Source organism: Mus musculus, chromosome 10, assembly GCF_000001635.26.
Source record: "Mus musculus strain C57BL/6J chromosome 10, GRCm38.p6 C57BL/6J".
Classification (NCBI taxonomy): domain Eukaryota; kingdom Metazoa; phylum Chordata; class Mammalia; order Rodentia; family Muridae; genus Mus; species Mus musculus.
In genome coordinates this window covers 22,644,161-22,668,708 of record NC_000076.6, presented here as the reverse complement: position 1 = coordinate 22,668,708, position 24,548 = coordinate 22,644,161, and the positions used below count along the sequence as shown (strand labels likewise).

Genomic DNA, 24,548 nt, shown 5'->3' with positions numbered 1-24,548 from the left:
TCCTGCACCGTGCACACTGCGTTTACTCTAAAGGGGTCATGAGCTATTGCTGAAGGGTGACAACACTGTGAAACAGTCATCGTGGCAAAGGAAGAGCCAATATCAAAGCACAGTCCGATGTAGGTGAGAGGCCCCAAATGGGGGAAGCTGCAGGCTCCCCGGGGGCATCACCACAGCACACAGAACTACACAACTCCAACTGGAAAGTGAAAAAAGAAGAAATGTCCGGCATGCTTAATCTTTCGTTATTTTGGTCTTCGTTGTATCAACTGAACCTGAATTCTAACTGATGCACATACTCGATATTTCGTTAAGTTCAGTTATCCAAGGAAATGTACATCAGAGACTTTAAAAAAATTATTATTTTCTCTATCTGTCTTTGTCTGTCTCTGTCTCTCCTACATCCTATCCTGGTAGCTTAGCCTTAGAGAAACACACACCTAGGGCAGAACTTCAGAAGAGAAAGACTGGATCTGCTGTCTGGAGTGCTATCTATCTGCTCAAGACACCCAAAGACCAAGCTCTCAGCAAAAGGAGGTTTATTTGCCCCAGAGGGACAAAGGGAATAAGAGACAAAGACAGGAGACACAGGACTAGGGAGAAGGGGAAGGAAACAAGGGAGGGGGGAAGGGATACTTGTCCCAGGGAGGTGGGGTGGGGGGAGTGACAAAGAATGACCTCTGGGTAAACAGGAGACAGATGTGGCCCTTAGGAAAATGGCAGTTTATAAAGGGAAAAGGGGAAACCCTGTGTTAGGATAAAGTGTGTCATTTTGATTGGACAGGTTAGTTAGGGCAGCCAAAGGGGGCCTTTGATTGTTGGACTTCAGTACTTCAGTAGCTATACATTGGTAGTCAGCCTCAGGAGGAAGAAATAGCCAAATAAGGAAACAGACCTTGGGGGCTAGCTTTAGGAATGCAATCTAATGGTTTTTAGCAAGGCGTGGGGAATGGAGGAGAAGGGCAAGGCCTGCCAGAGCCATGTTTGATATGCTGGGGCAGGCTAGAGTCCCTTCAGTGTCTCTAGTTTGGAGAGAGAGAGAGAGAGAGAGAGAGAGAGAGAGAGAGAGAGAGAGAGAGAGATGCTACATTAACTATTTTTATTCACTCCTACTTCTTATGCATCTTCAAGGAGAGGACTGAGCCAAACATAGTTGGCTGCCATGTCTAAGGGCCCTTATGTTAAGAGCTTGCTTCTAGCCTGTGGTGCTATTAGGAAGTGGTGGACCCTTCTAAAAGGTAGGACCTATTGGAAAGCCATTAGGCCTTAGTAGTATGCCCCTGAAGGAGAGATTAGGATCCTTGCTTCCTCTCCTTTTTCTCTTTGTGTCAATAAAGAGTATTTTCCTTGACTGTGCACTGTCTGTCCTGTGACGTACTGCCTCACCATTGGCTCGAAGGCAAAAGGGACACGGTGATCATAGACTGAAAGCTGAGCCACCATGAGGCAAAAAGAATCTATCTCAGTGACAGAAAACTCTCAAGTTCATTAATGTTTACTATCAAGACCAACAGGAAACTGGATCCACCAGCTGAGGACAGAGCCCTTCAACACGTGAGGTTCTGGACTGGTTGGTCCTTCATACCCAGTACCCAACACCAAGTTTAAGATACATTTAAAAAGAAGAAGAGCAGAATACCCTTGAAGGGAGCATAAAAAATAAACCTACTAACGGTTTCCAAAATTGAACTGGGTTCTTGACAGTGGAGAAGTCTGTTCTGATGCTTTGAGATAGAAAGTGATGAGGTGGAGTAGAAAATAGGCTGCATTCAAGATGAGCCAGAATCGAAAGAGAGGAGGGTGACGTGACATTAAAAGATTCCAATGATGAATAAGTTTGTTAGTTTCCTAAGCAGCTTGGGTCCTGGAACCCTGGCTAAGGGAAGTGGGGAAATGAAGAAAAGACAGACACGCAGAAACATGTGCAATGAAGCTGGGACCAGAATGGGAACAGGGGTTCTCTAATCATTGCCAACCTAGAACCTCAAGTGTTTACTATGTTCCAGACATGGGGTGGCGTTAGCTCACCTCTGTAGAGAATCTCTGCAGGTGAGCAGTCTCAGGCTGTAAACACCTGGGAGAAGAAAGCTCTGGTTGCTTAAAAAAAAAAAAGTGTCACCTAGATCGTTTTAGATAACTCTACTAAATAGAGGGATTGAAGAAGAGGGTAGAAAGATGGAGGAGAAAGAGGGGGGCAAGGAGAGAGGTGGGAATCAGAGGGCAGGAAGATCTGAGATGGGAGGATTACCCTTGACTTTGAGCATTTCTCCCCTAGTGACAACCCCTCTGTAAAAGGTTGAGATGTCTTGTGAGGCAAAAGACTGCAAAACAGAGACAGACTATCTCAGCAAATATGTCTGTGTTTGAACAGACCAACTCTAGAAAATAGAAGAGACTTGCAGGTAGGTCCCAGTAAGTTGTCAAACTTGTGTTGTGTTGGCTGGAACCAACCACACATTCATCCTCCCATTTAATGAAAGAGCAAGACATCCCACCCCCCACACAGGAACCTGCTCTAGTAAATAAAATTTACTCAAATAAGAAATCTTCCCACCTCATAATCCTATTCTCATTATTACTGGAATGCACCAATCACTGTAGCCTTAACAAAATCTAAACACTTCATTTGTTCCCCTTCACAGAATGTAATACAACTACAATAAAGTTGCATTCATACAACAATCTAATGCCACTGAGCAATGAATTTCTTCCCAGGTCTGATTCACCCCTGGTCAATTGTGCTAAAGTATGCACATGTGATGTGGATAATGATGAGTAACTGATCCTGTAGACAAACATGGGCTTTGTGTTTTTCACAAGCAACTGCACAACGGGCACATTTTCCGCCTGTGCAGAACACCAGGCGTCCACCAGTATGCTCATTTTGCTTCTTGTACTTGCATCTAACAAGGCTGTACCTGACTCTAGATTGTTTGAACTGATGACAGGCAGTACAGAACAATCAGAAGTGATAGAGCAAGAGTAAGAAGTGAGGTACTTACTGGGTCCCAGACCAATTGAAAATGCAGCCACATAAACAAGCAAGCTGGCCAGGGACAGCCATTTGTAAGCAGCTGGGACGACTGCAGTGTCTGTGACTCCCTGGTGTTCAGTTCGGCTCAGTCCAGCATTTGGTAAAGACGACGTGAAGGTCATCTCCCCTTTCGGCTCCATGCCATTCCCCATGGGCATAAACGAGCCCTTGCTGTAGGGAGTGATTCTTTTAAAGTGCTCCCTGAGACTGCTATTGCTAATTGACAGGTTTCCTGTTGCATAGAACACAAACTCCTCCAGGGACTGGTTAAGAAGACTATGGCTTCTGCAGATGTTGGTGAAGTTCATATTGATGTTGAGGTTCACAATGCCCATGGTCAACAGTGAAGCGGACATCACGGAGGAGCCAATACAGAGGAAGGTTTTGCTGCCAATGTGGTCCACAAGGAGGGTTGCTGGGATAGTGCTAACCACCTTGACCACTCCCACCCCAGTGGAGGCAAGGCTAGCTGCCTCATTGCTCTGGAAGCCAACAGACTTCAAGACAGTTGATGCGTAGAATAGTATGTTTGGCTGCCCAGTGGTCTGGACAAAAAATACCAGTGTCAGACCTATCAGGATTCTGGTCCTCATGTTGTCCTTAGAGCGAAACAGATCCCAAAAACTGTACTGATACTCATCTTTCAAGGAAGATTTGATCAAAGTGAGTTCTTCAGTGGTGTCTGAGATCACTCTTAACTTCCTGAGGACTTTGCCTGCCGACTCCTCTTGTCCCTTCATCACCAGGAAACGAGGACTTGGGGGAAGAAAGTACATCGCTATTGCTTGCAGAACTCCCAGGGGGATCACAAGGCCAAACATATACTTCCAACCATTGGAGATGTTGGCAAATGCATAATTTGAAATATAGGCAAAGAGAATACCAGTGACAATCATCAGCTCATTCAACGACACAAGAAGTCCTCTTCTGTGTTGGGGGGCAATTTCCGCAATGTACACACACGTGGCAATGGAAGACAGGGATATGGAAACCCCTATAGCCACTCTCCCCATTATAAGGAGCGTGTAGGACAAACTCATTATCAAGACCAAGCTTCCAAGTCCTAGGAGGCAGGATGACAGGATTATGGCGAGCCTTCTTCCGTACCTGTCTATGAGCACGCCTCCTGTGAGAGAGGCGAGGAATGCCCCGATGAGGAGGGAACTCACAACCATTTCCTGCTCGTGGCAGGTCAGGGCTAATAGCGTTCTGATCTGCAGAAGAGCTCCAGAGATGAGCCCAAGTTCATAACCCACCAGGAGGCCGCTGATGGCTGCAGTAACAGATGTCAGGAACGTAAACATGCTGGGACCTACAAGCAGAAAGGAGAAATGGTGAAATCAGTCCAGGAGATCATCCCAAACACGCCATCTCCAAATGGAGACTTGTCCCTGGGTAAGACTTTCATAGTGTTGGCTTTGGACACACATACAACCAACCATGGCAGAATAAGGCACTAGCTAAGAAGAAAATTGACAACAGCAGGAAAATCTTTTTTTTTTTTTCTTTGTTGTTTAGGAGAAGACTCATGGAGGCATTTATGAAGTCTGGCTTCCTTCTGACTAGAGTGCTGGGTTTGTTTAGTCAAGAGTAAGTAGCTAAAGGAGATAAGCAGCTGGCAAATGATAAAGACAGAACAAACAAGGTTACCAGTTAGTGCATGCCTCTGGCACTGGATTAGATGTCCAGATAGCCTGCTTGTCCCAGCCCAACCCAGTTCTTTAAAGACAGACCTCCAAAGGCAGGTAGGATGTAAGGGACCTCTACAAGAAGGTGTGGGTTCCTGGCTATGTGCAGCCCCACAGAAACTAGCCTCTAAGTCTCTTGCCTTCATTCCTCATTGGCTACCATTAAGCTTTACTTGTCCTTTGCCAGGGTCATAGAGGTAGGAGCAGGAAGTGTAGGGACAATTGAACAAAGTCAAGGATGTATTAAAAATAAAGAAGGGAGAAATAAATGGGGGAGGGTAAGCAGCCCACAATGTCTGTTGCTCATAGGATGAAGAAGGAGGGTGGGATGCAGTAGAGGGAACAAAGGGGATTGAAATTTTCCTTTTTAATGTAAACCCTAGGAAAAACGGGGAAAGATGAACAGTTATTACTTTTCAGTAACTGGTATGCATATATATATATATATATATACACACACATATATATATATACACATACACACATATATATGTGATATATATGTCACATTCCAAGATACATACACACACGTATATGTATGTGTATATGTATGTATATATATGCATACATATGAATATATATATACACATACACACACAAAGATATAGGTAGATATAGATGAGACATAGATATCTTATACTGTGACAGGACCAAAATAGAGCAAACAGGAAATGTTGTTGGCAGGGGGAAGAAATGTACATAATATAATTTAATATACTATCATATAAGTTTTATTTTAATATATAATTGTATTAATACATAACTAATATTAATATAAAATTTACATTTATATTCTATTTTATTTTATTTCATATTAGATGGAGTGACAGCCATTTCTGGGACACGACAGTGAAGCTCTTGCCATGTCTCAGGAACAGTGAGAAACACGGCATATTGTATGTGTACCATAACATGAGCCTGACTGTAGGGAGGGGCAGAGAGAGAGCTTGGATAGGTACAGAGGAGGCACTGTGTGCAGGGGGAAGTCACTGTGACACTTTTCACTGTGTTCCAAGTACAACAGGCTACACACCCACTAAGTCAGAGAGTACAGGCACCACGGTTTTCCTGGTTTGGGAGGTATGATTGCTTTGGTAGAGAAAATCAGTCTCCCAGGGCCAAGAGTGGTCACTGGTTTCAAGGACTTCACTGACAGTGGATGACGTCGGCTCCGATTTGAGGGCTTAGATGGAACTGAAGACGTCAACAAAGACAAGGCTTCTTGTCAAGCCAAACGAGTGCCCGTGAGTATAATTTCTCATGAATTGGGAGTGGACTAAGCCAGGAGGTTGGTACCTCAAAAGTCAAGTGGGTGCTTCTACAACACTCAATACATGTATGCCTGTTTATATAGACTGTCTGGTACAACATGCCCTGGCAGGAAACGTCAGGAACGGAACTGTTTGCATATAGTAACAAGAGACACAGACACCAGAAACTTCATTTTAGACTAAAATGTTTTCTTCATTTCTCCTGAAAGATAAAAATGTCCAGGAGGGACAGATGAGTATCTGGGGCAGATGGAGGCTGGAGAGATGAAGCAAGGGTGGTGTTTAAAACCACAGAATGTGTGAGGTCACATAGGAAGATGGAATGAAGGAAAGGCAGCAGGGCTGAGTGGGAACTTTGGGACCTCCAACATGAGGGCCAGGATCGAACGTGGAGAAGCCGTAAGCCTGAGTGGCTGGGCTGGAAGGAGTGTGTGGGCACTGCTCTCATAGGCCAAGGCACGGCCATTTAACTCTGCCTCCTTCCAAGGCAGGCAGGGCGAACAGGATACCATTTTTAAGTGGTATTCAGAAACCAAGCATGGGGTCATACGCCCCAATTCCAGCACCCAGGAGGCAAGGCAGGCAGATCTCTATGAGTTCAAGGCCAGCCTGGTCTACCCAGCCAGGGTTCCACAGGGAAACCCTGTCACAAAACCAAACAAAAAACAAACTAAAACAAAAACCCTATTCAGCGCTCCTGAAATAAATAGGTCAAATTAACATGATCTAGGCACCAAATGGCCAAGGTATTCTCCACCACCAGCAATTTAGTGACATGTGTGAATGGACAATTAAAAATAAACAAATTTGGGCAGGTGTTGTAAATTGATTGTTAACATGCTTGCTTAGCATGCTCAAAGCCCTTGGGTCAGTTCCTGCCACTACATAAAGACTGGGTTTGATCTTTATGCACATGCCTGTGATCGTAGCACTCTGAAGGTCGAAGCAAGAAAAAGTTCAAGGTCATCCTTGGATACACATAGAATTCAAAGTCCACCTGGGATACAGAGTTATGTCTATAAATAAACAAATAGATGATAGATAGATAGATAGATAGATAGATAGATAGATAGAGCGAGCGAGCCATGGTAAGATAGACCAGTGAATAAGAATAAAATAATGTATATCAAATAAATAAAGCTAATATATAAGAAATGAGGCATTAGATTAAAACTGTTTCAGCAATCCATGTAATCAGAAAATAACTATTAAGCACCTTTATAGAGCAGGTACTTTTCTAGGTACCAAAATACACACAAATTCACATACACACAGAGAGAATGAAATAACATAAATACGGTCTCGACCTCCAAGAAATGTAATCACCTTGGGATTTCTACTATTTATTGTGCTTGTTTCATTTTGGCATCTGACAATCTCTTACAGATCCATTCATGTCCTCGGCTTTCAGGTGTACCTTCTTTCTCTCGGGGGTCTTTAACATTGCCATCAGCAAACTCTTCTACTGCAAAGAAAATCAGTGAAATCCTCCTAATTGGATAAGAATAGAATTGTCTGTCTGTCTCTCTGTGGTGTGTGTGTGTGTGTGTGTTTGCGTGTGTTATGAAGTATGGTGTGTGTGCATGTTGAGAACAGAGGACAACCTTTGGGATTCGGGTCTCTCCTGCCATCATGAGATCTGGGGATGAAACTCAGGCATCCAGGTTTAATGCTTTTACCCACTGAGCTATCTTGCCAGCCCGAGATCACTCTATTTTCCACCCTTCCTTCTGACATTACTCTGTCATCTGTGCGTGCTGTATGGGCTTGTGCATGCATGCGTTTGTCAATTGGCAATCGTGGCCTCTAATGTTCTGATTGATGCCACAGATAATTCTTGAGAGTGAAACCTTGGAGGCAGATGGGGTGAGGCAGCCAAAAGGTGTTCACAGTGACAAGGGTAGCCAGGGTTAAGGATGTAGCAAAACTGACAGCTGAACAACCTAGGGAACAGATGGTTGTGCCTGCAGCCTTCCCCTTCCTCCTCTTCATCCCGGAAGATGGGAAAGAGTGTTTGCCTGCAAAGGGGAGTTCTGGTGTTTCAAGGGTCCCCTCCTTTGATGGTGGGTCTGCTGCTTTGCCTTGGAGAGATCTGCAGGAGTCAACAGGGTGGTGGCTTGATGTACTCTGATAGAAGAACTACTCCTTAGAGGAGAGCAGCCTGGCTGGCTCCTGCTGCTCCTCTCTGGCCTCAGATTTCTTGCCTCTTTCCTTAGCCAGGGCACAAAATACTGACAAACAGGGACATGTGCAGGAGGTCTGGAAGCCACCCAGGTTTGTGAATGTCCTTAGGGCCTGGAACCCTGAGTACAGTTCTCAACAATTAGTGATGGCATTTCTCTATGGATTATTGAAACGTTACTTTAATCTGCACACATCACAGCATATTACTCTCTCAATACCTATCTGTTTAAATCTATCTCTGGCCATTTTACCTTTAAAAGTTAAAAACCTTGCAGTAGGATATTCTATGACCTTAGCCATATGGGGAGAGTTTACCAACAATGGTAAGAATTGGGGACTCTGAATTGTTCTGGTTATGCACTTCAGGGGGCACTATCCAAACTATTTTCCTCACCTTGCTGCTGGGACTTAGGACAAATGAAGCTCCAATTCAATCCCGAGGCTGCCCCATTGGGTTTGGAATTCTAGCTCAGTGTATAATGTCTCCAAGATGGCCCCTCTTCTCAAGTCCTCCATCAGAGAACATTCACCTGGCACAGCTCATTCATATGAAAGTCATAAAGAGAGACACCGACCGGCCTTTTCCTGGGTCTACTTTATGGTCAGTGATGATGGCAGAAGCAATATGTCATCCTATAGACGCCAGGAAGTAGACATAACTTTCCCAAGAAATCTGGCAATAAACTGAACAAAACAGGATATAGTCTGAGGTAATGGCAGGAGACAAAAACAAAACAAAACAAAACAGATGGAAGTTTGGGGCAGCAGGTAGCTTGAGGTAAAAGTAGCCAGGGCTAAAGTGGCAAAGAATACCACCCAAAATTAATGTTAAGTACAAAAACCTCAATAACAACAAAACCATTCCAGGCCATTAAGTCAAAAGCTCGCTCACAGCTTCTCACAGCGTGCGTGTTCTCGTGACCCTGATCCTAGCTTCCCTTCTTTCACACGGCAAAAGTGCCACGGGGACCTTGCAGCTTTGTATGCCGTCGAAGCAAGCAGAGGGTGGAAAACTTGTTGGAGAAAGGGGAACTATTGGGTACCTACAGGCTGTTGGGCGACGTTTGCCCCTGTGTCTTCTGGCTACCTTGCTGGGAGGCCCACACCTGCAATGGAAAAAATCTGTAGCCTTTTGATGCATGTGGTGATGATTCCATACCAAGGTGGTATGAAGATGTAACCACAATCAAGATGTTGTATACGAAGGAGCTGTAAGACCCACGGGGCCACACAGAGTGGGCTGGCAGGGGGCACTGGGCAGGGGACAGCAACACTGGCTGCCACAACAATAGCCACACTGTCTCTGCTCATGGTGAGTAACATGAAACCATGCCTGGACCCCACACTCAACACTCAACGCTCCATTTTTCCACAATATTTGAGTTTCTGCCTGCTTTTCTTCTCCCCTTTCTTCCCCAGAAGCCAATGGTACACAATGGGCTCACAATAGATACTTGCCTGCTCACTAAACCCCACAGTGGGCTGAAAAGCATGCGCACACAGGTTTCCTTGGCAAGCAGCCAGGTGATTATACAGCCTGACCAGCTGTGAAAGCCTCTCAGAGTTAAAGACCCCTTCCCGTGTATTGTTCGAGAAAAACTCGCAGTTGCCCCTCGAGCTACCCGACCATTGTGCCTGCCACTTCTTGCACTAGTTCAACCGGGTGCCTTTGATCCTGACTCATCTTTCAACGTCCACCTCAAATGTCCCCACCCCCACGTCGCCCCCACCCCAGCCCCGGCTCCCGGGAAGACTCCGGGTCAGTGCTGTCATTACCCTGTCTGGCTGTGTTCTGTTGGCTCAGTCCAGCCTCTCTGTGCAAAGGCTGCTCTCAGAGGGCCCGCCCCATGGGAGGCGCTGGTTCCTGGATATGCTTTTAGGCTGAAAGTTAACTTGGCCGCCAAGCTCTGTTCTCCACTCTTCTCTGATCTCAGCGTTAGTCTTTTGGGCCTGGTAAGACGGTTACCAATCGTCGAGACTGTGACTAGAAATGGCACTACAGAATGCCCTTCCACTGACCCGTCCATCCTCTCCTCCCTTCAGCTCTATTCCGTACTGCTAACTTGCAGAACTTTATAATTAGATACATGCTTGATGTCTGAATAGCATACCATCAACATTTCCAAAACATTTTTCCGAGCAATTATTAGCTTGTTACCATCACACTGGTGGTTGCGGGGACTCTGAAGTCTTGTGTGTATCTGCGTCTCGATAGAATCAGCTTTGAGGATGAGCTTGCTCTGTGTGACCACCCACCTGCACACCCTCACTGTTAACAGTTCCCTCTCAGGGCCCAGCCTTTCAATTTCCACATCACTCTCCGAGTACCAAATTCCCTGGCCTAGCTATACATCATTTACTGTTACCAGAAACTTCTACATTCTTTCCCTGATTTGTATGGCTCTTCATGCTACGCCACGCCCCCCACCACCACCAATCTACATTCATCTTCTCTCTCGGCTCTAGGAAATCTTATACAACTCTTGAGGGATGCTCAAGCATCTTCACTTCTTCAGACCCTCCCAGCCTTCCCTTCTTCAGTTAGTGTTAACCTTGAATCTGTAGCCTACAATACCCTGGCGACAGAAGGGGAGTGCAGGGTATGGGGGCAAGGCGGGTGCTTAGGCCAGGAACACTCAGACAGCATCTGGCTCAGCCAGGAGACTGTGGCACATGAATTTCTGGAGGCTATGCATACACAAACTTTTAGAGGCTACTTCCCATAGAGAGTTATAGGGTACAGTTCCCAGCCCCCACGATGCTGCCTTTTGGACCTGTGATATGTGTGGTGGCCCTGCGGCGGTACAAATTGACTTCTGACTCCTCTAGGCCTACTTCTTGCATGGACCTCTAATTGTCCCTTTAGCACACGGGGAACAGTCAGAAACCCGACCTCCCTCAACACCCACTATTGCTTGATGTTTCCAGGTGGGATAGGAACATTGCTTGCTTACTTTTTATTTTCACAATCCCGGGGTTGACCTAATGGTACATTCATCATTAAACTTCCTGTCTATTCTATTGACAAGAGAGTTACAAGTTGGGGATTGTATCTTATTACTTAGTTGCATTTGGCTTTGCTGTTACTTATTGTCCATTTTTGTGTGTCTGCAGGGGTAAATTCCTTTCTTCCTTCTCCTTCCCTCCGGCCCCTCTTCTCTCCTTCCTCCCACAGCTTTTACCAGATGTTTTCCTCTTCTAAAATTTCCAGATAGTCATTGAGCCCTTTTGCTCAGAAAACATTTCTTTTATTATATTGGCGATATTTGTTTACTCGTATCGCATCTATGTTGACACACGTGTTCTTACTCTTCTGCAGATCTATCTTTGTGTTGCTTTAATAGTTTCTCCTGGTCACCAACCACATCATAGATTCAGGAAATCAAGCTCTTCCACGGCTTCATTTTTCTGCTCTCTACACGTCTTAGGATGGCCAATGCTAATTCAGCTCTTGGCAGCTCTGTCTTCACCTCTGTCTGCTGACCCTCTCCCGGTGTTACCATGGTTTGAATGTTGTTAGTCCCTTAAATGTCTATATGCTGGAGTATGTTGCCAGCATGGTGAATTCAGGAGGTGGTCATATCATTAAGGGGTCTCTAGGAACAAGGAACATCCCCAATGAGATGGAATACTGATGTTGGTGAGAGAAAATATTAATATTGTAAAGTGAGGCTTTTTTTCTTTCTTTGTCTTTTTGTAAGATAGGGCCTCACGAAGCCCAGGTTAGCTTCAAACTTAGTATGTAGCTAGAAATAATGCTGAACTACTGGATCCTTTTGCTTCCATGTGTCAAGTGCTCCCCAGCACATGCCACCACATTCAACCCTGGGGAGAGCTTCGGTGTGAATAAGTTCTTAAACATGCCTGATCCTGACCTTGTGTCTCTTCCTGGCTTTCTGTTTGGAGAGACTGAATATGCTTTTGGCTTTCTGATTTGAGATGAGATCATTATAGTTTCCCTTCTCTCACGCACTCTCGACATTATGACTGTTTGATCCTCGCAACTGGCCGGACTGAGGAAGTCCTCAACAATGGACTTCCAGCCTCTGAAAGTGTAAGTTAAATAAAGTAAAAAAGAAACCCTGCCTGAGGTGTTTAGTTATAACTAAACAGTAGCAGCTTAATACAAGCATTCTGTTATTTTCTTTCACAATTCACTGTTTTAAAATTACTTTGAGAACAGAAGTAGCTTTCTAAATTTTATGTTTCTGATAAAAATGGGGGAAAAAAAAACCTCATTCTTTTCTATTGCATTTGGAATGCACATATAATAATAACTAGATGTTTTTCTGAGTTCTTTTTTCATTCATGAGCCAGTTATGACGTTTTTGACTACAAGAACCCTAAGACCTGAAAATCTCTGAAACTTGACACATGATGGAATTTACTTCAATTTCAAATGTATTCAATGAAGACACCTCTGTTAGGTTTAGTGTCTCCAGTGATTCCCTTGCCTTTCCTCTGCCTCCCCCTGCCTCCCCCTGCCTCCCTCTGCCTCCCCCTGCCTCCCCCTGCCTCCCTCTGCCTCCCCCTGCCTCCCTCTGCCTCCCCCTGCCTCCCTCTGCCTCCCCCTGCCTCCCCTGCCTCCCCCTGCCTCCCCCTGCCTCCCCCTGCCTCCCTCTGCCTCCCCCTGCCTCCCTCTGCCTCCCCTGCCTCCCCCTGCCTCCCCCTGTCTCCCTCTGCCTCCCCCTGCCTCCCCCTGCCTCCCTCTGCCTCCCCCTGCCTCCCTCTGCCTCCCCTACGCCTGCCTAATTAATGCACAGATACTCTCTCCAGCCCAGACCAGACTTGTGGAAGTTTTGGCAATCGCTGCCCAGAAGAAGCTCAGAAAGAGAAGCAACAACAGACAGTGTGGGAATAGATGGGCTGTGGAACAAAACACTTGCCCCTCAGAGAAGACAGCTCTGAGGAGGTACCTTCTTCTTCCCTTCTGCATCCACCAAATGGCAACACACAGCAGGACATTGCCAGAGTCTGACTTGTTACTTGGGTCTTAGACATGAGTGTAGCATCTTCATTTTTTTTTTATCAGCATTGCCTCTACTTCACTCACAACTACTTCATTGTGCATGTGTTTCTAGGTTGACATAGAGGTTTCCAATAGAAGCTTAAGAGAAGTTTAATAAGCAGAAACCACACAGCCATCCTGTCTAGTCACCGCTGATGTTTCTTGATGGAACATTTCAGTGTGTGGGAGGAGTGGTAAGATATGGATGCTTGAATGTTCTTACTCTCTTTTAAAGCATTCCCATGAGTGACTATATATTAATTTATATTCTTTATATTAATTTATAAAAAGCAACATACCTTTTGTTTTATAATATTCCAAATGTGTGAACACAGGGTGGGATTTGTTTAACTCACATAAATAGCAGTCATCTTCTGCCACTGCATTATCTAATTAATAAATATAAAACCACAAAGAGATTATTTGAGAATTTTTAAGTCATTTCTTTACTTTAAAATGGTTGAAAATTTGCCCTCTTGTGGGCTTCATTGTTGCTGCTGCATTTGGTTTTTGAGAAAGGGGTCTCAGGTAGCCGAGGTTGGCCTTGAACTTGCTTTCTAGCCAAGGATAACCTTAAACTCCTGATGTTCCTGCCTTTACCTCCCACATGTTGCTGGGGTTATGAAAGAACACCACCATACCTGGCTCCCTTTGTGCTTTGTAAGTCCTTAAATAGGGCAATAAGGTGGGAAGAACATAAATAATATTGTCAATCCTGTAATGGGGTAATTTTAGAGAGTGCTCTTTATTTAAATTAAGGCATGGGTGGTCACATAGGCATTGAGAGAGATGCTCACAGCAAATTCTGCCAGTGGACAGATGGACCAGGGGGAAGAAAGGGATAAAAGACTTAGAGAGTTCATATGAATAAGGCATCAATAAAGAAGGGCTAAAAATACAAGACATAAGAGCAAGGAAAGAAACGGCCAGGGTGTGTTATAAATTTGTCAGGCAAGGATGGTAAGAAAAGCCAAGAACACAAATTGGTGAGGGATCAGATTTTAGAAAAGCGAGTTTGCAATAAATTTCCTGTGTTAGGTATGACAAAAGACCTTTAAGAATGTGCCTACATGGGCTATAGAGATGGCTCAGCCATTAAAGGCTAAGCTCACAATCAAAAAATATAAGAATGTGCCTACAGAAGAGTCTCCAGAGTTCATCAGTGAGTTTCAGAAGTGCATGTGTGGCTGGGATTAGAGAACAGGCAGGGGAAAGGCTACAGCGTTCTTACAAGCCGGGTAAGACCAAAGCTCTGCTGTAATGGAAGGGCAAGAATCCAGGGAAAACAGAAAGCTGGGGCATGAAGAACCAGAAAAGTCAGAAGTCCTGCAGAGACTGCGTGCCAGAGTGGTGGGAGCAAAGGTAGAGAGCGGGAGGCTTGAGCATGTGAGCACAGGGGGCCTGAGGATGTGACCACAGGGGGGTGGACCTAGCTTTACTTTCATATGGAAAGAGCAGTGACCTCTGAGAGCAGGTGTGAGGTCACTACAGTGGGATGCTTCCCGGGTGTTTCCCACTCATGCTACACACTGAGTTCCCCTGCAGGCCCTGCGTGCAGCTTCAGGTTCCTCTGTCATCTTCTCCCCCGCCCCCCTCCAGATCCTCTGTTTTCCCAGTAAACTGAAACGCCTGCCACTCCCCAAATATGCCACCCTCCTTTCTCCAGTTTTCTATCTGCTTATTTTCTCCAGTTAAATGTTATACAAACTATTGGTCTCAGTTAAACTTTTTTTAATGTGCGTATGAACATGTGCGTGAGCATTCATGTATGCCTGTGCACATGTGTATATACATGTGCATGTGTGTATATGTGTATATGTGTGTGCATGTGTGTACATGTGCATGTGTGCATATGTGTGTATGTGTGGTGTGTGTGTGCAATCTGCCCATGTGTGTGTGCATGTGTATTTGTGTTTGTGTGTATTGTGTGTGTGGTGTATGTGTATGTGCATCTGCACATGTGTATGCACACATGTTGTGTATGTGTGTGTAGGCCACACCTGACATTTCTCACTACCTGGCTTTGTGAGGTATGATTTCCATTCTCATTGCTTCTGATTTGGAGCTCCAGACCAGGGCCTTGGACCTCATCACTTTTTAAATAATTATTTAAGAGTGTAACTTATAGACTACATGTGACACCTATAAAGCACCCCTACTACTAAAGACAGAAAAACACAGTCCCTCCTTAGAAAGGAAGAAAAAAAGAAAGAAAGAAAGAAAGAAAGAAAGAAAGAAAGAAAGAAAGACAGTTCTTCCTACTTTAAGAAAAATAAGAATATTAAGAAACAAAGTAGACAAGGAAAGAAAAACTATACAGCATGTCACAGAGCTAACTAAGTACTAAAGACAAATATGTTGAGAGACCATTTGTATATCTAACGTCAAAAGCCCAAGAGGAGCACTGTAGCCTTGCAGGCATCCAAGGCGATCAACATGACTGCATGTCATTTAGACGTTTTTCCTTCAGATGAGCTGGTAAAGACCGATAGGCGGGGCTGTGCTTGATTCCTCCTCTCCCTGGAACATCCCATACCATCTCCCATACAGTAGCTGCCCCATGCACGTCTGAATGTAAATTCCCTCTTGTTGACTCCAGCGAGCCCTTCTCTATTCGTCTTGTGCATTGAGCAGCCACATGTGCAGCCCTAGCTTGTGCACAGAGAGTAGACAAGGCTGATCATGATGCTCAGTACCTGGGTGACCCCAGTGAGCACTGAGCCCCCTAGGGCACCACTGCTGGTGATCCTGGCTATATGAACAGCAACTCTGATATGGATGTTAGAATACATAGAGAGGGGCATAATCCTCACCTATTATAAATTATATAGAACTTTGTAAGCGCTGCCAGTCAGCTTGGACCTTTGATGGGTGAATAAAATATATATGTCGTTTTTGAAATTGTAATAGCTTTTGTGCTTGTGTGCGCATGTGTGTGTGTGCACGCACATGTGTGAGTGTGGAGGTGCTTGTAGACACAACCAGGAGACAACCCCAGATGTCACCCTCAGGAATGCCCTCTGAGACAGGGTCTCATTGGTCTGGGCAGTTAACAAACCCCATGGACCCTCTAGCTCCCCAGTGCTGGGATCATACACGCCTGGCATTTTTACATGGGTGCTGGGAATTTGGACCAGGTCCTCATATCCTCAGCCCAGGAACTTATACTTTCATTTTTTGGGAAAAAAAAAAAAGGTTACCATGAAATTAAGGGAATTTGATTAAAAGAAATGCAGTTGAGCACTGAAATGAGTTTATTTCTAGACTCTAGATTTGGCAGGTCATGAAGTTGAAAGAGTGCTTAGTTGTATGATTGGTCAAGCTTTGGGATTCTGTGGTTGGCATCTCTGCTGCCACCTATCCCCCCTCTGACATGGAGCACATACTTGGCTTCTCCCTGCCTGGTACCTGAGGCTGAGAAGCGAAGGCTCTGTCTGGAATCAGAGCCCCTAATTAGATAGTGGCTAGACTTCGACAAAATCAGTAAGACTTATACTTTCTGTTCTTCTCTGACCTCTGTCATAGGATTAACTAATATTACTCAATGCATAGCTCTGGGAGAGTGGATGAGCAGAAGACTGGCTGTGTGATGACAACAAGTGCACGGTGAGCGTCTGATCTTCACTGTTTCTGACCTGTATGTGAGACAGCGTCAATCCTCCTCCAGTGGGTCACTGTGAGATAAGAAGGGGTGTTGTCATGAAGCAGTTGAACCATGACACTCATTTCAGGGAAGCCTTTAATCGGAATTGATGTAAAATCTCCATAATATGAAAATGGAACCGTTCTGGCATTTGGTAGGCACTGAAGCTGATCTCAAAACCAACCAACCAACCAACCAAAACTAACAAACAAAATGACTACAGGAGGCTTCAACTCTATACCTATCAGAGAAATGGACTTTGGACAAAGAACTCTTCCAGGTCTGAGATAGGGAAACTAAGAGAGTAGATTTATGGACCTCTGAGCCTGGCAATAGCATCGGATCTTTCCTAAGGTAAGGATCCTACACCTGATGGAGCCTGGAGATTCAACTAGTAACTTACAATAAATACAGGGAGGAAAGGAGAGTGCTGAATTGAGTCAGCAACTGCAGACAGCCAAACGCACACTATAGGAAACTATAGGGGCAAGCCGTTTGATTTATTCAACAGCTAACAAGAGCAAGAGAGCAAGAGCTTGAAAGAGCAAGAGAGTGAGAGAGAGAGAGAGAGAGAGAGAGAGAGGCCACACAAGAGTCAATTGGCACAAAAATTTAGTCACAAAGTATGAACACTACATGGGTCTTCACCGAAGTAAAGCAAACTTACTAAACTATCAAAAAGAAAAGTAAAATCTGGAAACAGCTTCTTACAGCAAATCAGGGAATAAAATGGTGCCTTATGTCTAGCATGCATTTCCATAAACTTGTGAGTTCCCTTGTTTGAAAACCCACAACCCTGGATAATGGAATTGCATCATGAAAAACATTATTTCTATGATTCTTGCCTTGTGGGTTTCTACAGCCTAGTCCCACTGGAAATCAAATATTTTATTAGCGTGGGAATGCTCTTTCTCCATGCAAGTTAATCCTAATTACAACCCCCCCAACCCCCAGTTCTTAAAAGTCTTACACATCTGAAGCTAAGATGCGATTTCAAGCAGGCTTCCAAAGCAGCTTGCCTCATAGCTCCCAATTCCAAGGTGCATAAAAGTGTGGAGACGTTGTGTATGTAGTTATGTGGACACTGCCTGCGGCCCAGGGCAATGTTAATAGATGACGCACAAGCCTCTCAATCAACACCTGCTTCTAAGGGGATTGCAGCTGAAGTGTGAAGTAAAATCGCATTTGTTTATTAAAGAAGCTCCTATGCGTCTAATAAAGGACTGGACTCTCCTCTTGACACTTGAATAGAGTTTTATAAAATAAGTCATTGTTCAAGTGTAATGCAGCCTGCTGGCATTAGAATGGTAAGTTGTTTCCATTTTACTACTTTTGAACAAGGTACATAAATAATCAGTATATCACGGAGATATGGCCGTTCAGCAAAAATAGATGAACGTGCTCGAATGTAGAAGGGAAAACAACGGCAGAGACACTGCGAACCCAAAGAAATGGACATAGCTCATAGAAATTTATGATTTATGCTGTGGCTCATCTGATTCTGTTTCAGCTGAGAAGTATTTTGAGAGCATTCAGTGTCTGGGCCCAAAACCGAAATTGGATATTTTCTTGAAGGACTAACAAGATGAGAAATTGTCCTCATTTGGAATTCTGCAGAGTCCTTGGGGAAGAGTGGAGAAGCTGTACCACTCTCCCTTCCTCACCCCCAAATCTTGATGCTCCTTAAGCTATTTGGTGACTCGCTCTCTGGAAAGACAAGACAGTGGGAAACTGACGTAGCGCGTTCCCACTGTGAACCCTCGGATGTTTCACACAACTCCCCGGGAAACGTTGCTTCACTTCCCTTAGCTGCGGATGGACATATACTCATTGCTCTCTGATGCAAGGTTTTAACGACAAGGAGGCTAAGTAGCACTTGGGTTTCTCTGACTGAGCAAATGCTCTCTGTGAACTCCTCTTACCTGGGATATTTTAAATTAAAACCTCACAGAAATCTAAATCTGTGTTTCAAGACCAGCGGACCCCTCTGCAGTTATGTTTACCACAGGATTTGCTCAGGCTATCCTGTGGCTATCCTGTGGTACTCGGGGCTCTGCCTGCATTCGCCAGGGAAAGACAACGATCCCTAAGAAGTGTCCACTGGCTTTGGTAACTGTATATGGGGTGGATCCCCAGGTGGGGCAGTCTCTGGATGGCCTTTCCATCAGTCTCTGCTCCACACATCTCTGTAACTCCTTCCATGGGTATTTTGTCCCCTCCCCCCTCTAAGAAGGATCAAAGTATCCACACCAACAAGTGCTTGCTGACAGAAGTCTGATATAGCTGTCTCCTGAGAGGCTCCACCAGTGCCTGACAAATACAGAAGTGGATCCTCACAGCCTACCATGGGACTGAGCACAGGGTCCCCAATGATGGAGCTAGAGAAAGGACCCAAGGAGCTGAAGGCGTTTGCAGCCCCATAGGAAGAACAACAATGTGAACTAACCAGTATTCCCAGAGCTCCCAGGGACTAAACCACCAACCAGGGAGTACACATAGTGGGAATCATGGCTCCAGCTACATATGCAGCAGAGGATGGCCTAGTCGGACATCAATGGGAGGAGAGGCCCCTGGTCCTATAAAGGCTCTATGACCTTTAGTGGAACAGGGGAATACCAGGGACAGGAAGCAGGAGTGGGTGGGTTGGGGAGCAGGAGGAAGAGGGAGGAGATAAGGGGTTTTCAGAGGGGAAACCAGGAAAGGGGATAACATTTGAAATGTAAATAAAGAAAATACCTAATTAAAAAAATTTAAAAAGAAGTGTCCACTGGAAAATTCATAAGGAGCACTGTCCCAAGCTCACCTCGAGAGTCCTGTCAGTTACCAACAAGCATGTCCCTGGAATTTGCTGCTTCAGCTACTGTGGCAAGTCTGGCAGAGAGGAGGGCGGTGTTGGAAATATTTAACACCTGGAATGGAGCACTGGCCTATCAGAAGGAGCCCTGGTCATAAAAGCCAGTTCCAGCATGCAGGTGTATGTCAGCAAAGTCTCAGGCGCACAGCTGGGCCTCAGGGTTTGCCTGGCTGTTCTAGCCCTCGCTAGGGCCATGTCTGCCAAGTCCTTGCCACAGCCTGAGTGCTTGATGTCCCTGCTCCTGTGGCTGTAGTTGGCCCAGGATCTGTGGCAAAGAGACAACCTGTCTGCTTCTTCTCTGGGTGACAGTGGTTCTTAGAAAGGGACTAGAGCTCTGCTCTTCTTAAGAGTGCCTTTGTGGCGGAACCAATGCGGCCTCCCCTTCCTAGTGGTTCCCTAGGAACCATTTTCGCAAGCCTCGAATCTAAGCAAAGTCCCAAGTTAGAAACTCTGGCATGATTTCCAAGTGAGGTTAAATGTCTAGTATCAAAGAGGTGCTGACTAGACCCAAAGGGAGATGTTTACCTTTAAAATCGGATTTATTATCATACAGGAATCTCTAGTGCTTTCCGCATATCCTGTTAGCTCCTTGCTGTCAGCCATTCCTTTGTTGAATATGTGGTTTTAAGAGTCAGTAATTTTGTTGTTTTAAAACATGAATACATTTATTTACGTGTAGTGTGTGCGCTTACGGGCATTCAGTATTTTTGCCCAAGATAATAGACCTATTGTTAACAATCTTTCTGAAATCAAGTCTCTATCATCTGGCCAGGCTGGTTGACCTGACTTTCTCTTCTCTGGGAATGGGTTTGTTCCCCATAAATTTCCTCCATGAAGAGTACCCTGTGGGCAGGCTAAGAAAGCCAGAATGGCTGCATTCCGAGGTTCCAGATGAGGCTAAGCCTGAGGGCTCACTCAGGCAGTCTTATTTACCTGTGTGCATTATCTCAGCACTCACGGCTTTCCAGTCTCTACGAACAACTCCTGAGCGTATTCTGATTAGTGGAAGTCCCAAGCTTTGAAGTCTTCAGAGGGGGGATAAGCAGCAGAACTTCCAGAAGGGAAGTTCTGACTCATTCAACAAATACAGCTCTTGGCTTTTGACCTTTTTAGGCAGGAGAGAGAGAGAGAGAGAGAGAAAAAAAAAAAACCAGTGGAGACGAGGCAGGGAAGGCTTCCAGAACTCTCTCTGGGCAGGAGTTTGGATGTCAGAATGAGGAAAGCGTGGGAGCTGAGGATGAAGGAGCAGGCCTCAGAGCGCCTAGCCCAGGAACCTCCAAAGTTAGTTCCACGCCAGCCTCTGACAGCTACCCCACCCTCCGACTCCAAGCCCCCTTCACCCTGTGAAAGATGGGGTAGCTTTGTAGCCTCTGCCTTCACCTCGATGGAGCATCAGGTCCAAGCATCAGGATTTGGAGTTGAACATAACCCTCCTTCAGAAGGTCAGTTAGAATGTGTCCACAGACTCTGAAAATTTTACTATCAACATATTCACTTTGAGTCATAGGTTCCTGGAAAAACAACGATGCTCACTGTCTTCCATTTACTGGGACACTGCGCCCTTCCTAATTAAGGAGTTGACCAAGGAAGACTTGCCAAACCCACTTTCCCCGTGTGCGAGAGTTTGGGGTGCAGATGAGATGAGCTGAAAGTTTTGCCAATCTTATTGCTGTTTGCATTTTTAAGAATCTCACATGGTTTACTCAATCACCACAGCTGGGGATATATAACTTATTTCCCTTTTCTCTTGATTTTTTTTCTACCTAGGAATATAGGAAAACCCTAAATACAGAAATATGCTGAAAATCACCAAGCATATTTTAAATACTCTGAATTTCCTGATTAAAAGAAATTACATAAGTTTGAAATACAAAGAGGCTATAAAGTGCTTGGCAAATATTGTTTCAATAAGCATCAACATCTTGATTTAAATGAACTAAAATATAATCCCAATATTAGAGAAGGAGACATAAATGACTTCTTAAAACTATATAGCAAGGCTGTATTATATACATGTACATATATGCCCAGGACTGCTTAGAGGTGTCAAGAGATACTTAACATGATTTAAGGACATCTAAAATGTTCGCATTCATATAAATATAAACTATATAAACATAACCCAGAGCTGTAGTCATGTGAGATGCCAGTGAAAACTTCAGGTTTTTTTCTTCTCCATAATGAAGACTCATTTGGGATTAAATCTGATAAAGTATTTGAGGTATTCACTTTCTGCAGTGATAAGCAGTGGCCCTTTCACATTACCTTCTGCATAAATATTCACGATGGATGAGCATGTTTACACATTACCTTCCAAGAAGATAATTGTAAGTGTGTACAATAGAAGATATGAAGGTACACTGTGCTTTCAAAGCTACCTTAAAGGTGTGCATGTGCGTGTGTGCATGTGAGGAGATGGGCTCACTATGTCCACCTGGTTGGCCTAAATCCTTCTGCCTCCTCCTCCTATATACTGACATTACAGGTAGGTGGTAAAAATTAGTCAACTCTTTATGGTTGTTGCAAAAGCCATGCTGGGCAGTTACTCTTCTTGGTCTCGGTGACACTGTGACACAGAGGCACCATTTAATTAACCCTTTGTTTGCCAGCACCACCTCAATGCTCTGCTGTCTTCTGCAGCTCATTTTCTCAGGCATGTGAAGATAAGGCCTTTCCAACTTCAATCTGACTACTCTTGCCTGCTCTTAACAGAATTTAAAGTCAGCCCGAAAGGCTTTGGGGAAAGAGAGAGGTCAAAGATGGCCCCAGGTGTCCATCCTCCATTAGATGAGGGAAGGAAAATCAGGCTAAGGCCCTAAGCCTGGAGCAAGGCATTTCTGGGGTGGGACCACTTCACTTCCGCGTGAGGCTTAGTGGATTCCGTTCCCAAATCATAAACATCCTTGGGTAGACCCATTCCCAGGTGGAAGGCTGTGAGTAACTTCTGTGTCGCTGAGCATTGGCGACTATTTGTAACATTCCACTTGGGAATGGAATGTATGATTGAAGCATGTGGCGCTGATGAGAAAGTATTAAGCAGAGGAAGAAGAGGGTCATTTGTATTGGGTTTGTCATACCACAATTAGTATATAGTCCCTTGAAAAAGAGATGAATAGAAAGAGGCACCAAGAAACAAACAAACAAGCGGACAAACAAAAAGGTGGAGGATTGTAAATCCACCGAGACAAGCATCTCGGTGAAGCACAGATAACACCATAAAAACTACTAAAGTTCTCTTTGGTAAGTTAAAGTATTCAACGAATCTCATTTTGAAAGGCAAGTTTCCAAGAAAGCAGGGACAAACAGGGGTGCAGTTTAGGGGCACGGAATAACTCATAATGTCCACTTGTTCCACACCGTTTGTTTGCGACAATAAGCAAAAAAGGTGTGTGCTCACAACTGAGGCTCTGATCCACCTTTCCAAGAGAGAGGAATGTGTACATTGCGTTACGTAAAGCAAATTGATGTAGCCCATCGTTGCAGTAGCTCCTGTTTCAATACATAAAGTCCCAAGGAGACTTCGGTCCCCGCATGTAGGGCTCTGGGTCACTCCGCGTCGCACTGAACCCTGCATTCCCGTTTCCACACATACGACACGCTCCCGGGCTGCGCGCGCACACGCACTCCCACGCACACGCACAGTCCGAAGGGGCTCGTGGGGACGACTGTCCCCTCTAGCGGTCACCCGAGCCAGCCCGGCCGTCTCACGTTACCTCCCGCGCAGGCAGGATGCCCTCCGCCGCTGGCTCCACAGCTGCCTTCGGTCTCCGCCTCTCTCCCCTTCTGGTTCAGCAGATTGGGGCCCTCTGTGTTTTCAACAGGTACCATGGTCACGGTAGTACTTACAGCTTCTCGCTCGCCACCGGACCACCCAGACCTACCGCGCTGACAGCAGTGGTCACTGTCCCCATGGGCAGCATGCTAAAGAAGAGTGGGAGGGGTTTGAGTGGGGGGGCGACCTTCGGGCAAAGCCAGTGTGATTTGTAACCAACTTTGTTTCTATTTCCGAAGGCTTTGCCCTTTTCGGTGACACAGGCTGTTGCTATTCCAAGCAGCCTATCACAGGCAAGGGGAGGGCCGTGTCTCCAGGATTGTTTTGCCTTTAGATGCGAGTTGGAAGCAAGAGGTTAAAAAGACTTGGGACTCAAAGGCAGTGTTTGGCCACCGGCTAGGGCTAGCTCTTGTGTTCCCGCAATTTGAAAAGCAGCTTAGAAAAAGAAGCATGCAGATTTAAATGCAAGTCTGCAAGCCAAGAGTAGGGAACAAATACTCACAGATGGTATCAGTTAATCTCGCCGAAGAGGAACATTTTATGTAAAGACATACCAGAAGGAAAAGTATTAATATTTCTTTTGTGGGCAAGCCTATTGCCCTAAAAGCCACAACACTCACCAGCTTAAACAAAGCGTAAAAGTTGTTTGTTTCAACGGGATTTGGGTCTAGGTAAATGCCTAGCATAGCTTTCTCTCTAGGCCCGTGGTACGGATCAAGGCCTGCTCCCAACTCCAGTCGCATGGATTCTTTAGACACTTTCTAGCCTGAGTTTATAGCAAGATAGTCCTTTTAAAAATGCACAGTTGACCTGAAAGCGAGGCAAACAGAGGATCTTCTGTCAGGTTGCTCGCTGGCTTGGCTGGCGGGAGGACACTCGGTATTCAGAGATGACTGGAGCTGTTGTAACATGAAACAAATCAGGGCACCAGAGGGAGGGGTGTTTTACTGGTCTATGAATGTGTACTTACATAAACAATCAGACAGACTGACATATTTTACCATCCGTTCTGTCCTTAGCAAATCATATCCACTGAGAAAACTGTGACATCACCTTAGAAACCACTGGGGTAAAAACTTAAACGTATGAAGTAC

General features: G+C 45.1%; 1 protein-coding gene across 4 annotated transcripts in view; it reads right to left on the bottom strand.

The window, feature by feature from the left end:
• The window catches only part of Slc2a12 (solute carrier family 2 (facilitated glucose transporter), member 12), a 58,891-nt gene extending 35,172 nt beyond the window's left edge, over positions 1-23,719 (bottom strand). For 2 of the 4 annotated variants that reach the window (XM_006512775.4, XM_006512774.4), the window contains exons 1-2: positions 23,396-23,719; positions 3,003-4,346 (exon numbers count right to left, since the gene is read on the bottom strand). In XM_006512775.4, coding sequence (XP_006512838.1) covers positions 3,003-4,346; positions 23,396-23,510 — 1,459 coding nt within the window. In that variant the 5' untranslated portion in view covers positions 23,511-23,719. Of the gene's footprint in view, positions 1-3,002; positions 4,347-19,631; positions 19,932-23,395 lie in introns of those variants that run through there. The other 2 variants (NM_178934.4, XM_006512773.4) reach the window with 2 other exon arrangements.
• Positions 23,720-24,548: the final 829 nt, after the last annotated feature.